The 20,112-nt window shown below is 34.0% G+C and overlaps 2 protein-coding genes across 2 annotated transcripts; one reads left to right on the top strand and one right to left on the bottom strand.

Moving 5' to 3' along the window:
* Positions 1 to 3,072: 3,072 nt before the first annotated feature.
* On the top strand, positions 3,073 to 7,337 carry LOC133697525 (oligopeptide transporter 1-like). Its single transcript, XM_062120151.1, has 7 exons — positions 3,073 to 3,154; positions 4,676 to 5,121; positions 5,201 to 5,298; positions 5,416 to 5,988; positions 6,084 to 6,351; positions 6,452 to 6,634; positions 6,717 to 7,337. The coding sequence occupies exons 1-7, from the start codon at positions 3,073 to 3,075 to the stop codon at positions 7,335 to 7,337; spliced, it is 2,271 nt and encodes a 756-aa protein (XP_061976135.1).
* Positions 7,338 to 15,705: 8,368 nt separating this feature from the next.
* On the bottom strand, positions 15,706 to 19,663 carry LOC133680909 (ER membrane protein complex subunit 8/9 homolog). Its single transcript, XM_062103935.1, has 5 exons — positions 19,224 to 19,663; positions 18,880 to 19,026; positions 18,714 to 18,773; positions 16,236 to 16,402; positions 15,706 to 16,081 (listed from the first exon to the last, which is right to left on the bottom strand). The coding sequence occupies exons 1-5, from the start codon at positions 19,425 to 19,427 to the stop codon at positions 16,051 to 16,053; spliced, it is 609 nt and encodes a 202-aa protein (XP_061959919.1). The 5' UTR covers positions 19,428 to 19,663; the 3' UTR covers positions 15,706 to 16,050.
* Between the last annotated feature and the right edge of the window lie 449 nt (positions 19,664 to 20,112).

The following is a 20,112-nucleotide window of genomic DNA, read 5'->3' as shown; positions in this document are numbered from 1 at the left end:
CCCTAACCACAACCAGTTCCTTACCGGTGAATCTCTGACAAGATCAGTACATCCGAGTTTCCTAGTAACCCTTAATGAAATACTAGGTGGCGACTCCCAAGAACGAATCAATCAAGCAATGAAAAATCGCCAACCGACGCCGCGCGGGTGACATGCAACAATTATGAATGAAGAGATTGCATCAATTGAGAAGAATGACACATAAAAATTAGTTCCTAGATCAACTAGAAAGAAGCCAATAGGTGTCAAGTAGATCTATAAAGAAAAGAAAATGCCAAAGGATAAGTGGCGAGGTATAAGGCAAGGTTAGTGGTAAAAAAACTATAGTCAAAAGCATGAGATTGACTATGTTGAAGTGTTTGCTCTAGTTGCTAGATTGAAGACTATTCAATTAATCATTGTTATAGTTGTCTAACATAAATGGAGAATATATCAAATGGATGTAAAATAAGTCTTTCTCAATGGTTTTCTCAATTAATCATTGAGCAACCCATGAGTTATAAAGTGAAGGGATATGAAGACAAGATATTAAAGTTAAACAAAGCCTTATATGGATTGAAAGCCCCAAGAGTTTGGTATAGTTGCATTGATGATTATTTCTTAAAAAATGGATTTGGAGAATGCACTCATGAACATACTATCTATATGAAGATAAAAAAAAATAATGATACTCTTATTGTATTTTGTATGTAGATGACTTGATCTTTAGAGGAAATAATCTAAAAATATTTGGAGACTTCAAGCAAGCAATGATCAAGGAGTTTGAGATAACAGACATTGGTCATATGACATACTACTTAGGATTGAGATCAAACAAAGAGAGGATGAAATTTTGTAAGCCAAAACAAGTTTCTAAAAGAGATTCTTCAGATTCAAGATAGAGGATTGTGGAAAAGTAAATACTCTAATTGAGTGTGTAGTGAATATGTCAAAGAATGATGAAGGGGAGAAGATAAACTCTACAACATTCGAAAGCCTAGTTAGGAGTTTGAGAAATTTGACATGCACTCGTCTAAATATTCTTTTTGGAGTATAACTTGTGAATAGATTTATGAAGACACCAACCATGACACACTTCAAAGTTTTGAATCGAATTCTTTGATATATCAAAGATCCTATTGATTTTGGCTTATTTTATGGATGGTATAATAGATTTGATCTTGTGGGTTATAATGATAGTGATTGGACTAGAGATATGGATGATAGAAAGAGCACTACTGATCTTGTTTTTTACATGGGAGACACAACATTCACATAAAGTTCCAAAAAAAATAATCTATAATCACTTTATCAACATGTGAAGATGAATATGTAGCCATTACATGATGTGTTTGTCATTCCATATGGCTAAGAAGATTATTGAAAGAATTGTGGATGCCACAAGAGAAGCCTACAAAGATTTACATGGATAACTCATCAACCATTGGTGTAGTTAGAAATCCAGTTTTTTAATGATAAAAGTAAGCATATTGACACAAGGTTTCATTATCTAAGAGATTGCATTACAGACAAGGAAGTTGAAGTCAAGTATATGAAAACACAAGATCAAGTCATAAATATTTTCACAAAGCCACTGAAAAATAAGAGATATGTTAGGAGTTATAAAGAAATCAAGTTTAAAAGGAGATGTTGAAAATTAAACTTAATTTCTTAATTTTTTGAATAACAGAAAAACTAGTGCACCGGTTAAATTAAATAAATCCATCATCCCATTGAGAAACATTACTAAACAAATAGAATTCCTAAACAATATACCTTCCCTTAAATCTTCTTTTCGTCTTTTACTTTACATTACTATTTTTAATCTTATACTACACCTATCTTTCTTCGAATACATCCTATCTCTGCTCTGTTGCTAGCACAAAACACTCAGGTATTGTTTCTATGTATATTATAATGTTTCCTGGCACTTGATGCCATTCAGTTGCTTGGTTATGGATGGGCTGGTACGTTCAGAAAAATTCTCGAGGATTCGCCTTACATGTGGTGGCCAGCAACCCTTATCCAAGTCTCTCTATTCAGGCATGTACTACTGCGATCTCTCTAGATCTTTCTTCCCTTGTGTAATGGTGCATGCATATTTATGCAAACTGCGGGGTATTGCATGAGAAGGAAAAGAGAAAAAAAGGAGAACGTACAAGGCTGCAATTCTTTGCCACTGTCTTCGTTGCAAGCTTTGCTTACTATATTCTTCCTGGCCACTTTTTCCCTTCACTATCAGCTCTCTCCTTTGTTTGCTGGATATGGAAGCGCTCCGTCACCGCTCAACAGATTGGTGCAGGGTTAAATGGTCTTGGAATTGGCTTTTTTGTTTTTTTCAATTTCAAGACGCAACAACAAGAGAAGACAGAATTATTACAGAGAGTAAGGCAAATCTAAGAGGGTGAGATCTCTCTTGGGATCGAGACCGAAAAGAGAAGTAATTATTGCAGAGAGCTTGGGCATGACTTTGAAAAGGGAAGGCTTCTTGTTCTACTTCGGTTTTCGAAGAGGGAATTAACGGCTGTTTTGGTTTTGGCTTTGGCTTTTCTCTATAGATACGTAGGAATAGCATTTTAGTAAAAGAAAAGGAATTTTAGTTATTGTTTTGGTTGTCCTGTTGGAGTTGTTAAAACAAAGAATGAAGTGAGATTTTTTTTTCTTCTTGGCTTCAGGCGTTGGAGATGCCCTTACCTCGTGTATTTATAGCATATACATAATTAGACTAGAATCCTTCAAAGTAGGTAAATCCTGGCTGGCCCCATTGGCCTAGTTTTTTTGTCAGAAAATGATGCAGGATTCATTTCTTTTTCATATGAATCATCAGATGCATGTTTACTAAGTTGGCGGACTACCAAATTTAGGCAAGGGCTTCCTTGACTGTGAATGAATGGCTATTACATAATAGAAGTTGTCTTTTTATTGCAAACTGTCAGTCAATGCTAGAATATAGAAGGCATGTTCCAAATAAGGACAACGTAGGATCTGTATATATAGGTTTGATAATGTTTGTGTTGCTTTGAAGGACTATCCTCATCCTCTCTCTCCCTGCAAAAAAACATTTAGGAGATATAGAGAGAGGAGCTAAGAAACATGGCAAATTTAGTCGACGAAGCAGCGCCCCAATTCAAGTTGCCTGATCATGAGAAGCATCATTTTGAAATTGACGAAGCAGGTAATCAACCATATGCATCTCCTCTTCTCTCTTTTATATATATATATATATATATATATATATATATATATATATATGCATGTGTGTGTGCGCCCAGGGGTGGAAGAAGGGGGGCAGGGGCCCGGCCCCCCTGCAATACATGCAATATATTTTTTTATTAAGTAACTAGATAATTAAATACAAGGAAGTGTTATACTTTTTATTTTAGAGAGCCTCCTAAATTAAATGTAATTTTATTTTTAATTTTTTTTAATTTACTCTTGACCTACATGGAAAAGAAAAAAAATATAAAGGCATTACTTTGTGAAATAAATAACAACGTCACCAATTTACCCTAATATAAATCCTGCAACCGATCAAAAACATAAATTACAAGCAAAATTTTTCTACAAAAAAATTGAAGGAGAGCTACTAATTAATTTATCTTTCATCAAACAAAACAAGGTAATTTAAATTTAAAATATACTTTTGTTTTGTTTTGAGATGCTTGTTAATAATTTGATGAGGTTTTTTTAATAATTCTATCATTTTTGCTTCTTCTTTTTTCAGATCTGCTAGTTTTACCAATTGTTTTTTGAATTCTTGTTATAGTGATTTTTTTTCTAATTAATTAGATATATTTTATTGGTTTGTTTTGATTATGCTTGGATTTTTTTTATGTTTTGTTTTGAGCAGAACCGCCAAAATTATTAATTTTTTCTTACGATATATGTTTTGATTTTAGGTTGAACCATGAATAAAATAAAAAGAATTGATTCTTTTTTCGAAAAAGAAAAAGAAAAAATATTGATAACTCACAACCTACTGAACGAGCTTTTTCAGCGATAAATATTGTTAAAACAAGACTTCACAATCGGATGGAAGATGATTTTCTTACAAATTATTTGATTGTCTATATAGAAAAAGAAATTGCTGAAAGATTCACAATTGATATGATAATCGATGATTTCTATTATATGAAAGAACGACGACCACAATTAAAATAAATATGTAAGAATCATTCTTTATTATTTTTTGCTTTATTTCAAAGTTTATCAAACATAAATAATATTTCGTTTTAACTAATGTTTCTTATATACTTTGTATGTTTATATTTGATAGGTATAAAGACCAACACCATTAAAGTGATATATTATGAAGATGAAATTAACTTCATTACTTTGACTCAATTTGGTTTTGCTCCAAATCTTTTACCTTATACAAATGTCATTATATATTTGAATAAAACTAAATTATATAGGTTTTGTTGTACAACTCATGTATAATAAATTAAAATAAATATCATATCTTATTATATTAATTTTGGCCCCCCTAACAAATAATTCTAGCTTCGCCCCTGTGTGTGTGTGTGTGTTTTTCTTCAGAAAAAGTTGTTTTGTTAAATACTGCTGTACAATATTTTTTCACAGGCAAATATTAAAGTTGAAGATGCTTGCTTTGTAAACATTTAATATTTTTAGCATGCATGGTTAAGTCGGGTACAGTTTGTAATGAATAATATTTTATGGCTTGGTTATGTAGAGGCTGAAGAAGTGAACGATAATCCAATTGAGCAAGTCAGGCTTACAGTTCCAATCACCGATGACCCTACACAGGCAGTCTTAACATTTCGAACATGGATTCTTGGGTTGGCAGCGTGCATCCTTCTTTCCTTTGTGAATCAATTCTTCCAGTATCGTTCTAATCAGCTATCTATCAGTTCAGTTACAATACAGATTCTTGTTCTCCCCATAGGAAAGTTCATGGCTGCAAAACTCCCAAAGAAACAAATCTCGATCCCATTTACAAAATGCTCATTTTCATTGAATCCAGGGCCTTTCAACATGAAAGAACATGTATTGATCACCATATTTGCCAACTGTGGAGCCGGTGGTGTATATGCAGTGTACATTATTACAATTATCAAAGCCTTCTACCACAGAGGGCTCCATCCTGTCGCTGCTATATTGCTAGCACAAACCACTCAGGTATAAAACACACACACACACATGTCAAGAAATGTTTCTATGTATCTTATAATGTTTCCTGGCACTTGATGCAATTCAGTTGCTTGGTTATGGATGGGCTGGTACGTTCAGAAAAATTCTTGTGGATTCGCCTTACATGTGGTGGCCTGCAACCCTTATCCAAGTCTCTCTATTCAGGTATGTACTTCTTCGATCTCTCTAGATCTTTCTTCCCTTATCTTGAAAACACCTCTATGGAAAGTCTGTTAATTAAACACTTGTGTAATGGTGCATGTATATTTATGCAAACTGCAGGGCATTGCATGAGAAGGAAAAGAGAAAAAAAGGAGAACGTACAAGGCTGCAATTCTTTGCCGTTGTCTTCGTTGCAAGCTTTGCTTACTATATTGTTCCTGGCCACTTTTTCCCTTCACTATCAGCTCTCTCCTTTGTTTGCTGGATATGGAAGCGCTCGATCACCGCTCAACAGATCGGTGCAGGGTTAAATGGTCTTGGAATTGGCTCCTTTGGTCTTGACTGGGCGACTGTTGCCTCTTTCTTGGGCACTCCTCTAGCTTACCCTTTCTTTGCCATTGTCAATACTATGGTTGGTTTCATCTTGGTTATGTATGTCCTTGTCCCCATAGCATACTGGTCTAACTTTCGTGAAGCCAAGCGATTTCCCATATTTACCTCTCACACTTTTGATGAAGATGGTCAGATATTCAACATTACCCGTGTTCTTAATGAGAAAACATTCGACCTTAATCTAGTGGAATATGAGAATTATAGCAAACTCTATTTAAGTATCTTCTTCGCCTTCTTATATGGATTGAGTTTTGCATCTCTAACAGCTACCCTTACTCATGTTGCTCTTTTTGACGGAAAGTAAGCCATCTTCCTCAACATTAATTTTATTTAATTCCAGCCTAATTAATTATTTTTTGTTTGTTTGTTTTGATATAGAATTGTCTTTTGAGCAGAAATATCATAAACATGTGGAAGAAGACGACAACTGCAGTGAAAGACGAGTTTAGTGATGTGCACACAAGAATTATGAAGAAGAACTATGCAGCAGTCCCTCAATGGTGGTTTACTGCCATCTTGGTTATATCACTGGCTCTTTCGCTTCTGGCTGTGGAAGGTTTTGACCATCAGCTTCAGCTTCCTTGGTGGGGACTTCTCCTTGCCTGTTTCATTGCTCTAATATTCACCTTACCCGTTGGAGTCGTTCAGGCGACAACAAACATGGTATGATCTTGTCTTTTGGGAAGCAATAGACACACACACACACACACACACACACACACACACACTCCATCACTCATGAACTGTGTAAACATCTATGCAGCAAATCGGACTAAATGTGATCACAGAATTGGTTATTGGGTACATGTACCCAGGGAAGCCTCTTGCTAACGTGGCTTTCAAGACGTATGGCTACATTAGCATGACACAAGCACTTAGTTTTCTCGGTGACTTCAAAATAGGGCACTATATGAAGATCCCCCCCAAATCTATGTTCATTGTACAGGTAAATCTTTATGCTCATCACCCTCTAACTAGTCTATTTCATTTGGATATAGGATACTAACTTGGTTTTATTGTGTCTACAGCTAGTTGGAACAATAGTTTCTTCCACTGTTTACTTTGCCACAGCATGGTGGCTTCTCTCATCTGTTGAAAACATCTGCAATCCAGACTTGCTTCCTGATGGGAGTCCGTGGACCTGTCCTGGAAGCGAAGTCTTCTACAATGCTTCAATCATCTGGGGAGTAGTAGGACCTCTCAGAATGTTCACAGACAAGGGAGTCTACCCGGAGCAGAACTGGTGGTTCCTCGTTGGTTTCCTTGCCCCAGTTCCAATGTGGTTTCTCCAGCGCAAATTCCCTGAGAAAAAATGGATCAAGTTGATTCACATCCCCCTTATCCTTAGTGCCACATCAGCCATGCCATCAGCGAAAACTGTGCACTACTGGTCTTGGGCATTTGTTGGATTTATCTTCAACTACATTATTTACAGGAGGTACAAGGGATGGTGGGCTAAGCACACCTACATCTTATCAGCTGCTTTGGATGCTGGTGTTGCCTTCTTGGGAGTTATCCTTTATTTTACCCTTCAATCCAAGGATATTTATGGCCCAGCTTGGTGGGGTGCTGACGTTTCTGACCATTGTCCGTTGGCAAAATGTCCTACAGCACCAGGGATTAAGGTCAAGGGATGCCCTGTTCTCTAAGAAAGATTGAGAAATTCTACATCTTTTAAGCTATAGGAATTTGCGCTAGGAAACTATATGAAAAATTTGGTCGGTGACGTTGATAGAGACTGCTTAAGGGAAATAAAGAAGACAAAGCAGTGAAGCTCATTAATTCAGAAGATGTTTACTCAAACAGGCACAGCAGTTGTACATAACATGTTGTCTTTATTCTAGATTCGAGTATTTGAGTTATCATTGGTTTTCTTTTTTCTTTTTCAATTTATCGTATGATCTCAATGATACCAGTCTCTGCTTCTACAAATGCTAGAATGCATCTAAAAAGTTCTGCAACTTTTCAATGATCATTGATGATATCCTTTGGCAAAGGTATATTAAATATTTTTTTATCGAAAAAACGAAGGAATTGAAGAGGACCTTAATAATGCAATATTTCAAGGGTAAATTCTTTGATTTTTCAGAAACGAAACATCACGCCATCAAATGCAATCAATTAATAATAGAAAATTTTCCTATCTTCATCATCCAAAAAAGAAAAAAGAAGAAGAAGAGATCTTTACCTTCAGAATTGCCTTCATAGTCTCTCAGTTTCACCCAGTTTCTTTTCTCCCATTTCTCTATCTCACCACCCTTGTTTTTGTAATCTTTTAATTACATTCTCTTTTTTATGCAGTTGAGCTTGTGAAAATCAAAAGTTATGAACATTTGGGTAATAATATGACATAATGAGATGGAAATCTAACACTGACATGTTGTGTGAATAGTCTAACATATCCTTGAATAACACGTGTAGAGTTTTGTATATAAGTGAACCTCTAGCTATATATAGAAGGGTTCTTTCCTTTCGACTGTAAAAATCTTCACTAGACGGGGAAAGAAAGAGAGGAAAAAGAAAAATAGAGTAGAGGAGTAAAGAGAGAGGGGAGAAAGAAAACAGAGTGAGGCGAGAAGAAAATAAAAAAGAAAGAAAACAAAGGGAATAAGAAGAAGGCTGAGAATAAAAAACCAAGAGAACAAAAGAGGAAGTCTTTCTTTAGTTATCAGAGGCAAAAGGCAGAAGTTTTTCCATCGGTTTGTGTCTCATCTTCTGCATTCAAAATGTGCAGGATCCGCAGGTATGAGTCTCGACTTCCTTTATCTTTAACATATTTAAAGCTATTTGTTTGGTTTTTGTTTCTTTTCAAAAACTTGTTTCTACTTTCGTTTCGGGCGTTTTTTTTTCTATTTTGACAACAAAGTTGTGTTGCTTATCCATTGTTTTTTTCTTCCATGGTTTAAAGCTTAAAAGGTTTGCGTATTCTTTGTTTTTACTTCTCGTTGTGAGGAACCATGAGCCTCATAGGTCTTCATCATCCCTGCACTCCTTGTTTGGCTGTCTTGATGTCCTAGAATATTGCATGCGAGAGTTTTCTTCTAAACATAACTACGTCCAGAGGAGATATAAAAGCGCGGGAGCATTTCCTTTGCAGGATTTGGTCTTTTTAGGCAGGCACTATTGGTCACGTTTTTTCCTTCCTGTTCTTTCAGGGTGGTTTAGTCAGCCATTTGATTTTTTGTTTATCTAGTTTAGTCTTTAATATATGGGGTATAGAGGCATATTTCTCAGTTTTCTTTCCTCTTACATGAAACTAGCATGGCAGCGTCAGAGATTAGAAAAAAAAGATAGGTGTGAGACACGGTTTCTGTTTCTGTTAGAAGGCTTTGAGTTTAACTTTTTTTATTGGTGCTTAAGGACTTGTGCTTTTCTTTTGAGAATAATGGGCAGACTTATATTCAGGCTTCAAGTTTAAGTTGCTATGTTAGGTCTCGATTGTTTGATTTGAATTGTTTTAAGCTTCCTGTAAATTTTGGAATATATATGTTTATAGCTTATTTCTTTAATTGTGATACTTGGTTTAATTGTGTTGTTTGTGTTTCGATAAAACATAAAAAATTTCTTGTATGTTACATACGGTCAATACCCTAACATATTTTGAACATTTCTTTTTTAAAAAAAAATATTCGAAGTTTAAAAGAAAATATGTTTTAGCATGGATTTCTTAAATACAAAAATTATTTTCTTGCATTTTGGATTTTACAATATGTTTGTAAACTCTAAAGGGTGTTGGTCAATATTCCAAAAATATAAAAATCTTATTTTTAGGGAATTCGTCTTTATTCACCATTAATATTTGGATAAAAAAATCTAAAAGGGTTACTATCCAAAATATTATTGGGAATAATTTGCTATTATTCACTGTTAATATCTGGATAAAGAAACCTCAAGTGGTTAATATCCAAAATATTTTTCTAGAAATAATAAGTCATTATCCCTTAATAATATAAGGGCAAAGAGTCCTATGAAAGGTAAATGTCCAAAATATTGTTGAGAGTAATACAACTTGTTCATTTTAACATAAGGGCAGATTTATGCCCAAAATGTTATTTAAAACAATTTAATTGCACATTCTTAGAAGCCTCAATTATAATTGGGGACATTTCAAATTTTAATTTCACGGTTTATGAGTCGTTAAAGAGTGAAATACTAAGGCAAAAATGGATAATTTAATTGCACATCCTTGAAAGAAGTCTCAATTATAATTAGGGACATTTCAAATTTTGATTCCACGGTTTATGAGTCGTGAAAGTGTGAAATACTAAGGCAAAAATGGACAATTTAATTGCACATCCTTAAAAGAAGCCTCAATTATAATTGGGGACATTTCAAATTTTGATTTCACAGTTTATGAGTCGTGAAAGTATGAAATACTAAGGCAAAAATGAGCTTTTAAAACATCTTGAATTTCCTTAAATTTCTAATTTAGTTTTTTTTGTTCCTTTTCCTTGCGATTTACGAGTCGCGAACACTTGAAATACTAAAGGGAAAAATGAGCTTTTAAACACGTTGAATCTCCTTAGATTTTCATCTTAGCTGTCTCTTAATTCATAGGTTATAAATTTATTTCAAATCAAACACAGATTCAAGAGATCTGCATCGGTTCTCCTTGACACTATATAAACATATCTAAAGGTATAATCCATATTGGCCAAGAATTGTTTCTTTTATACTTTGAACCCAAGTCCATTCATCATAGCAAACTCATCCTAGGAAAACTGATTAGAGAACACTAACACCATAGCAATTATAAGGCAAACCAAACACCAAGCAGCTTACCTTAGGTAGGGCGTACTAGTGGTGCTAAAACTTTCCATTTATGCAACCAATCCCTTGCCTTAGAATCTCTAAAGACTAATTAGGGTTTTTAATGGCCATAATACTATGTGAAGACTCCCTTTCTTATAAAACAAAGACCCCGAAATCAATTCCCCCGCTCTGGGAAGGGTCGTCACGACGTCGCGCTCTCGCGAAGGTGCAACAGACACAATGATTAACCAAGACTATTAAAATGATCAAAACATCCTTGTGTGGGAAAGTTACTCCCTCCATGTCTTCTAAGGTAAACATAATAATTTCATGCCATGTATTTGGAAGGCGAGCAATAGTAAAGACTTACTTTCTATATTTCCTTTTTCCACTTCCACTATCACCTCTTGTCGAGATTCCACCTAAAATAACATTAATCTCCAACAATACTTGGTTGGGTTGGTTGGACTCTTCTCCGTATAGGTCAACGCGGGTATCCCTTTTTACAAACTATTGGACATAGCCCTTGGCTATCAACTACTCGATCTCATTCTTTAAGGTATAGCATTGTTCGATATCATGCCTCTTATCCTAGGAGAACATGCAATACTTATTAGAGGTATGTGTATAGGGAGTGGTTTTCATTGGCAAAGAATATTAGAAAAATTCATTATCTATAATTGTGGTATAGAATTGAATGATAATGGTGTTCAATGAAGTGAAAAACCTCTTAGGATATGGCAATCAATTATGCGATGACCTTAAAGATCAAGTTTTGAATAGGGGAACGATTCTACCTAGAAGGTCCTTCAGGTTGACTATCCTTATAAAAACAGGGAGGTTCTTATCGCAACACACTTGCCTCTTCCACCTGTATATGATTCTTCATTACTTGCTTCACCGTAAGCAAACATTTTTTAGGTAAGGCATAAAGGTCTCTCTATAAAGCATGTTCCCTCACCTTATTGATTAAGGCCTTTAAGGCCACTGGCTTAATCAACTATTCCATTTTAAGCATCTCCTCATTAAACCTCTTCAAATATGCCCTTATGAATTCACCATCTGATTAGGTAACCCCAAAAAGGCTCTATAAAACTCTTATTTATAGGTATACTTGTATTGAAATACGCTACCAGTTTAGGTCAGAGATCTCTAAATTCTTCAATAGAACCTGGTTCCAAGTTGTTATACCAGGCACATGCAGACTCTCTAAAGGTTATAGGGAGTATTTTGCACATTGGTCACTATCTTGAATTACTAACTCCAAGTTACTATGCATATTTTGCACATGTTCTCTTGGATCGGCAAGACCATCATAGTTATCCAAGCTTATATTTATAGAGATATAGTCTTTTGAGGAATCCGAGTATTCAATACTTTTCTAGACAAGGGGAAGCCCTGCACATGATGGAGTTGTAGGTAGCTTCTTGGATATGCTCAAAGGTTGATCACCTTTTGATTTTTTATCTGCTGGGTTCCAGGGTGCAGGAGTACTCTATTGTGGAATAGATAGAGTGGTGATTGTTATCCGTCTCATAATAATGACAAGTAACACGCCTTGAATACCTGTTTTATGCAAGGGTATCACAATGATAAGAGTGATCCCTCTTGGGACTTGAGCCCACAGGGTGATGGATATGGTCTGAGTAATTAGGCCCATGACTATTATGGGCTTGTGCTAAAAGTGATCTTTCTATCTAGTATTAAAAAATACTGATAAATCTTGATCCATCACAAGGGATGAGAAAATATTTGTTGGGTATAAGAGAATAAGAGGGAGAGAGCACAAACAAAAGCAACTTTGGTTAAAGGGAGGATAGAGAGAGGAGTGTTGGATTTGATAAAACGAGCATGAAGTTGGTTGAAATTGTGGATAAAGAGATCATTATTTTTTAGGTTTTGACAAGTGAGGGATGGTGGTGGAAAATAGATGACGGAATAAGATAGAGAGGAAGAGGATATCATTTCCTTTTCCACTTTTAGTTCATATTTACATATTATTCTTGGACAAATTGGGCAACTAGCATACAAAATGAAAAGAAATGGTGAATCAACAGAACAGCGAAACGTTTAGATGAAATAACACACTTTTTTTATGTCGTGGTTCTAAATTGTGATATTTAATTAATGTCGCGATTCAAAAATGCAAAATTTCATTAAATGTTGTGTTTTTGAAGAGTGAAATCAATTAAAATTTTATCACGGTTTAGAACCGTGACATTTAATCAAATGTCTCATTTAAATCACGATAAAATTTTAATTGATATGATATTATTGTTTACATCAGGAACAATAGTGTCAGTATAATGATATAACATAAATATGTTATAAGATATTTTGTAAGAGAAACAAATCAAATTCTAGTCAATTAGACGTAATTTTAACTAAATTACGTTGCTCCAACCCTAATTGACAAAATTCATAGCAAATTCAATTAAATTCTCAAAATTTAACATAAAAGCAAATTTCACCAAAATTAAATATAATTCATGATATGAAATCTAATGGATATTTTCATGATTAATTGTATTAAATCAAACCTACATTCATAGAAAATTAAAATAATTCAAAGAAAATATCAAATTCATCAACTTATCATTAATCCTATGCAACGTGTAATTTGCCATAATCTTACTGTATTCATGTTCTATTGATTGAAATCATCAAGCATAGTTAATTATATTATTAGCTGATTCTAACTATCCACCCAAAATCTCTAACTTTGGCAACTTATCCAAAATTAAATGCAACATATAATTAATTTAAAATTCATATAACTTATTTTTATATTCTACTACATCCTATCAACCCTAATTGATGATATTTTAATCTAATTTATCATTACTTCAACAAACCCTGAATTCTTCGTTCTTCTCATATCCATACAAAATTTGATTTTTTTCTTCAGCTTCATCCCTTAGAATTTGATTTTTATACCAACTACGATCCTCATTTTGTTGATTGTTATTTGTTCTTCTCTTATCCTTTTCTTAATTGAAAAGTTTTATTTATTAAATTTTATCCATATTTTTTTATTGTTATTTATTTTATATAAAATAATTTATGAAATTGATTTTTTTAATTTTATCCTCTTTTGATTTTTTTTTATTTGTTAGATTTAGTCTCTATTCTTTTGATTGCTATTTATTTTATTTGAAATAATTTATGCAATTTGATTTTTTTTTCCAATTTCATCCTCCTTTAATTTTTTTTATATATGTCACATTTGGTCCTTGTTCTTTTAATAAACTTGAAAAAAATTAAAATATTAATAAGTTATTTTCAGTTCATTTTCAATGACATAGCCAAATACCGAAAAGTGTTTTCCAACTTATTTTCCATGACACTAACAAACATCGAAATAATTTGTTTTCTAAGAACTCATTTTCCATTAAAACCACTTTTCAAAAGAAAACTACTTTCCGAAATATAAACAGGGCCTAACTGTTGAATTGATTTCATCAAAGTTGTCCACAACAAGGCTTTGGCAATGGCTACGTCAAATGTCATTCGACTATATAAATGGGTCATGTTACGCCATGTGCCTAGTCAAATTTTTTCAATGTAAAAAAAACTGTCTAAGTGGTGATAACCTTAAACAACTTGGGATAATTTGATTAACTCGCTACCCGAGATATGAGATCGGGATAACCATGTAAAAAAGAAAAGAGGAATAAACCACAAATCTCAATGCTCAATAATCTAATGTCAAAGGATGACATTGAGGAAAAAAAACATCAAAGAAAAAAAATCCAAGTCAATTCGGGTTAACTTGATTAACCTACTACACGTGAAATGAGAGTGGGATAAGAAATTTAAATTAAGAAAAAAACATAGAATAAAAGACCAAAGTTACATCAATACAAAAATTTTGAAAAAAAAAACATAAGTCTACCTGGGTTAACTTAACTAACCCAAACCTGAGATAACCCAATAGAAAGAAAAGTGGAAAAATCACAAAGCTGAAGAGCCTATAATTTAATGTCAAAGGATAAAGATGAAAAAAAATCAATTAAAAAAATATCAAGAAAAAAAATTCAAAGAAAAATCAATTTGTAAAAAAGAAACTAAAAAAAAGATTGAACTTAAACGGGGCTAAAATTCAAAACCAATGACTCGGGTCATGAGACTAGGATTAACACATAGAAGGCAAACACGAAAAAATAACGAAGCAAAATTCCTAATCTTAAAAAAAAATTAAAAAAAAAACAAATAAACAAATAACAATTGAAATAATGAGAACCAAATCTAGTACAAAAACTAAATGAAAGAAAATAATTATGGAATAAATTCAAAAACAAAATAAAATAACCAAAAGATAAAAAAATAGCAATCAAGAGAATAAAGATCAAGACTGCAAATAAAAATTAAATAAAATAAAATGTTAAGATTGAAAAAGAAAACAATCAAAAGAAAAGAAAAAGAAAGTCAACCACCATGAATTAAACACATACTCCACTCTCATCGGTTGAACCACCATGAATTGAACACACACTTCACATCCATCAATTATGCCTCAACTAGAGCTTTTGGGTGATTAGTGATTAGCTATTTTTTTCTCATCAAACGTCGTCACACATGTTACCCAAAAAACATGGACAGCATTATACACATATACCAATAACTTTTTTATTTTTATAATATTTATTATTTGTTGCAATACTAATTTGCGCAAATTGAAAAAAAAATCATGATAAAAAATATAAAAACCCTGATATCAAGTTTTGCATTTTTTTTAAAAGTATTTTAATCTTTTATCTATTTTGATTTAAAAAAAAGACTGAAATCCTTGTTAGCCAAACAATTGTTTTTTATTCCGAAGGTTAATAGTAACTGCATTATACAATGTAAGAATGTGAGGAATTTAATTGATCTCATTCAATTTGAAAATACCAATTAAACTCAATGAAAAAATCATTTTACCTCTTAATCCACTCTTTTCTTGCTATAATTTGAACAAGAAAAATACCATTACGCTATAATCCACAATATAGCAATGTCATATGTCTTCCCATAGCAGAGCCCCTTTATTTATTTATTTATGTATTTATTTATTTTCCTAAGGCTTGCCTTTCTCGAGTGATTGGACTACTAGCATACTAGCATATTCTTTTTGAGATGAGGTAGTGGGAGGCAGTACCCCACATCGACTACCAGCATACGAGTTGGGCCCTTTTTTCTAGCCTTACCTTTCCATTACAAATATTCTTTTTGAATTCAATTGTATGAGGGCTAATGCTTTGCCCTCAAGATCGCACAACGAGCTTCCAATGAAGAACAGATCACATGATATAGCATCAATACAAGAACTCTTAGGAAATCACCTACCAAACTACATATCCAGTCAATTTGATGAGGAAAATAGGATATTAAACAGATAGTAGTGATGTATTTATGGAGAGGGGGCAGCCATTCCACTTCTAAACTCTTAACTCCAACACAGTACTACTTCTCAGAAGAAAATATCGGGTTCCTTATCTGGGAAACTTCACAATTTAACACATATATCACTGCAAGATTTTCTTAGTCATGGCAACCACGGGGCCAATGATCATCCAAATCATTAACATTTAAATTTCGTCTGGTCCATATGCATGTCTGGGGCCAACCTTACTTGAAGAGTTCTGGATTCAGCCAGTCCCTGCAAATACAAAAACAAATTGCTGATATGATTTCGAAGAATAAATAAGGTGCAAAGCAGTGCCTGATGCTAAACTTGTCTGCATGTATATGAAAACAGAAGACACCATTCACTCACACTCACACTCACACTCACACATGCATATGATGCTTACTTGGTAATGTCATCAAGGTGGTCATCAAAGTCTACCACATCCTCCCACTTCTTGGATGAAATATAATCCAATAGAACAGCATTTGCTGCTGGTTCCTTAGTTGTCAATTGGCAGCCTCCATCAGATCCAGCTAGCTTCCAGTTCTTGGATGCATCCCTTGTATAAAGCTAGTACAAGGGAACAAATGTATTTAGCCACTTGACTGAAAATTCATTAAATGGAACCATCATACTAGTGTTCATCTATCAATTAGTAAGTGGTATGAATTAATGATGGTGAGATTGCAGGGGGACGAGATTGTTTAATTTTTGCACACAGCAGTGAACTGTAACAAAATAATCACAAAAGTAACTGTCGAGATGCTAACATAGGAGAAACCAAGAAATTAAAAGGTTCAAACAGATAACTACACCAAAAACATATCATGCATGAAAAGGACCTCAGATCAGTAAACACATAGGCACATAGAAAGTTGCGTATCTGTAAAAGGTAACTTGACAGATGATCACTGATATTCCAACATATCTATAAATCACGAAATATGGATAAACAATTAAATCTGGCATCTAAGTATAGTTATAGTTATCATCAATAGAGCCATTAACTGCCTATCAGACTACAGAGCAGCAACAGAGAGATCACATGAGAGTTTAAAAGCTAGTTGAAGAGAAGTATGGATGCCCCCAGCACAAGGTAATGTCAAGCTTCATACAGATGCTACTATCTGCCCTGATGCTCAGAAAACAGGATTGGTATGCACAATTCGTGAGCACAAGGGAAATTCTTAAGCTACTCACAACCAGAAATAGGAGAGGCAATGCCAATTGCATTATGGAATCCCTACAGTAACAAATGCAGATTACAGAAGCCTCCTGGTGGAAAATGATAGTGTAATAGTTGATGCACAAGGAACAACCATCAATTGAACTCATTCTATTGATAGAGTACATCACGTGTTGCCTAACTCCTGAAACTTTTACAGGATTCTAATTGCAAATGGGAAGCCAATGGCGTGATTAAAAACTAGTAAAATTAGACCCAAACACAAACTGAGAGCTTCCTGTTCAAGTAATAGATAATGCAGGGTCATAGTAACATGAATTATTAAAATCAATGGATTCATTAAAATCTCATAAATAAATCAATCTCTCCACATAGAACACCATGGCTCTTCCTTTTGTGATATCACTCCATCCCAGCACAGAATTCAATGCATGTGCTTTATTCATCCATACAATGGAGACCCAAACAGACATGAAATTTTCACACAAATCAAGACAGGGCTGCACACCAGTTCCAAATACAAATGGAAACCCAAACTCAAAACACAAAATGAACTCACTCAATTCCGCCCAGATCCAACTGGAGAATAAATTGAGACCCAACTTGATTTGCTAGCAACAACATAATGGAGGCAGTGAATCAATATGGATTGATCCAATTTCAGACAAATTACACATCATACAATTCCTCGTAGGAAAAATACTAGAAACAATGGCCAAATACTAACATATCATGGACCCAAGTTGTCCATAAACCATAACACAGCACAAATTCTCACACAGCACAACCCTCTCTTTTAAAAGAGAGATGGTGATGCCAAGTCAAGCAGCTCATGAATGTGTTAGACTAGCTTTAGCTCTCGGGATAAGCAACTGTTCTTAGAGACTATGCCTGGGGCTATCAACTCTGATGTAAATCATTTGAATTTGGAATGGAAGCCTGTGTTTCTATTCGAGATCACGAGAGAGAGTTCTCGTGGAAAATTAAATTCATGCAAGATTATTCAGACATTGAAATTGGAGAGCTAAAAGCGCCAGACATCAAGTATAGCAGACTGGTAGGCTTACAGAAAACTTCATGTTGATTTGCATATCTTTCATTGTCACAATGTGCAACAGCATTTTTAGACACCCCTTAGTGCTCTTCAATTTTTCCATGATAAAGCTTGGGGTTGGGAAACATCTAGAAGACGTTATTCAAATTTTTCCACCCACTAAAAGCATAATGGAAAAGGCGCTTCTCCTTGTTCTTTTTTTATAATGACAATTGTATCCTACACACACACCCCTCTTATGCCTGCCATACGAGTAACAACAACGAAAAATGCCAGATTTGCACCCCCTTTTTTTCCCTACCAAGCAGCCCAAATCAGTAGATAAAACACCATGAAAAACAACATAAATTGGATTGATTCATTCTCTGTTGAATAAATCATAGGCATGCCATTGACCCCAGGCAAACTGGTCATAAACTATAGTCCAATCTGTGGATATATCAAAAGCAGTGATTCTGACGCCACTCAGAAAAGGTTATAGAAGGATAATGTAATATTTATCTTCTCAGTCACTGCATAGGCAACCAAAGGCTCTTTTATGATGGCACCAACACTTGCTAAATGTTCCCAGCAAACATTAGATGTTTCAGTTCATAAATGTCTTCCAAATAATACAACCGGGATAAGACAAAGCTACTAACCTGCATAACAAGGAGCCCATCTTTCCCCTTTGGCAAAGCTTCAAGCTTTTTGTTATCTAACTAAAGAGAAATTTTAAAAAAAAAAACACACAAAAGGGTTCAAAATGAAAGCCAGCAAGAAACAACAGACAAGAGCATCATCATCTACAACAGAAAGAATACATACCAAAAGAATGGCAGCTTGGGGAAAGTAGCGATAGATGTGATCGCCAATATTCTTTGCAACATTACCAAGCTCCACATCATCAGACCTCTCATTTGCGTGAAAGTAACCCACTATACCCAAATCTCGAGCTCTATAATACTCCTCTATCTATTCACAAACAATTCAAGAAACCCATTTTTTTTTTTACAAAAAAAATTCAACATTCTCATCTCATAAGTATAAATCAATCCCAGAACTTTTCAAATTATGACTAACAAGTATATGTTAATTAAATTGAATTAACAAAGGATCTTACTTTTACTTATCAAAAGTGAAAAAGAAAATCTTGAGAGCTAGTTGTTTACCATGATGAGAGAGATCTCGAGAGGAGGCAGGAGACCTAGGTGGTTGTGGAACAGAGGAACAGAGTCGATGATCTGGACAACATTGTCACAGGAACTGCCAACGAAAACCCCGTTGACGGCGGAAGTTTTGTGCTTGAGAGAGTGGAGTACTAGTTTTATGTAGGCATTTTGTGAAATCTCGTATCTCAATTCACCACCACCCATCGTGTTTTTTACTTTTCAATTCGAGAAAATTGCCTCGTCTCTCGGCTTCCTCTGTCTGTCTATCGCTCTCTCTTCCTTTATCAAAATCAAATCGAAAGAGTGTGCATTATAGTACCAGTTTAATCCCTCAATAAATTATCATTATCCAATAGATCTTTGAATCCTTTTGTTCATCGGAAACGAAGTTAAAAGTGACGTGAGTTGCACATGATATATTTTGATTTCATAAATCTGATACGTTAAATACCTCGATTTATCCTCGTATTCAAGAGTTGTCTCTCATAAATCCCTTCGTATTTATGAGATATTATATTATATTATATTATAACTTATTTGGTTCACGAGCTTTTCCTTCTTCTTTTTTTTCAAAAAATGCATTTGATTTTAATAAAAAAAATAAATAAATTAGCTAGTAAAGTTACTGTGTTTAAGATATAATTTACTATTATTAAAATAGAAAAATTACTATTTTATTCTTTAACATTCAATCTTTTAACTTTGTATTGGGATAACATTGTCTTTTTACTATAACATAAATGTTTTTTTACTAAATGTATATAGTTATATTAGTAATTTTGTTTTTAAATGTACATTCAAATTACTCCTTAAATAAAATAATCAATTGCATTCTACTCGAGTATTTATGTATCTTTATATTTTATAGAATAGTGTAATTAGTTTGAAA

Source organism: Populus nigra, chromosome 1 (genome assembly GCF_951802175.1).
Source record: "Populus nigra chromosome 1, ddPopNigr1.1, whole genome shotgun sequence".
Classification (NCBI taxonomy): Eukaryota; Viridiplantae; Streptophyta; class Magnoliopsida; order Malpighiales; family Salicaceae; genus Populus; species Populus nigra.
The sequence above is the reverse complement of the archived record's forward strand: the minus strand, read 5'-3'. Positions and strand labels throughout refer to the sequence as shown.

Excerpts from the sequence above, each read along its gene's own strand:
- LOC133697525 (XM_062120151.1), top strand. The coding sequence starts at position 3,073 with ATGGCAAATTTAGTCGACGAAGCAGCGCCCCAATTCAAGTTGCCTGAT. Across the intron at positions 5,122-5,200 it reads TGCTAGCACAAACCACTCAG|TTGCTTGGTTATGGATGGGC; the intron begins GTATAAAACACA and ends GATGCAATTCAG. Across the intron at positions 5,299-5,415 it reads ATCCAAGTCTCTCTATTCAG|GGCATTGCATGAGAAGGAAA; the intron begins GTATGTACTTCT and ends TGCAAACTGCAG.
- LOC133680909 (XM_062103935.1), bottom strand. The coding sequence starts at position 19,427 with ATGGGTGGTGGTGAATTGAGATACGAGATTTCACAAAATGCCTACATA. Across the intron at positions 19,027-19,223 it reads TCGAGATCTCTCTCATCATG|ATAGAGGAGTATTATAGAGC; the intron begins GTAAACAACTAG and ends GTTTGTGAATAG. Across the intron at positions 18,774-18,879 it reads CCCAAGCTGCCATTCTTTTG|TTAGATAACAAAAAGCTTGA; the intron begins GTATGTATTCTT and ends ATTTCTCTTTAG.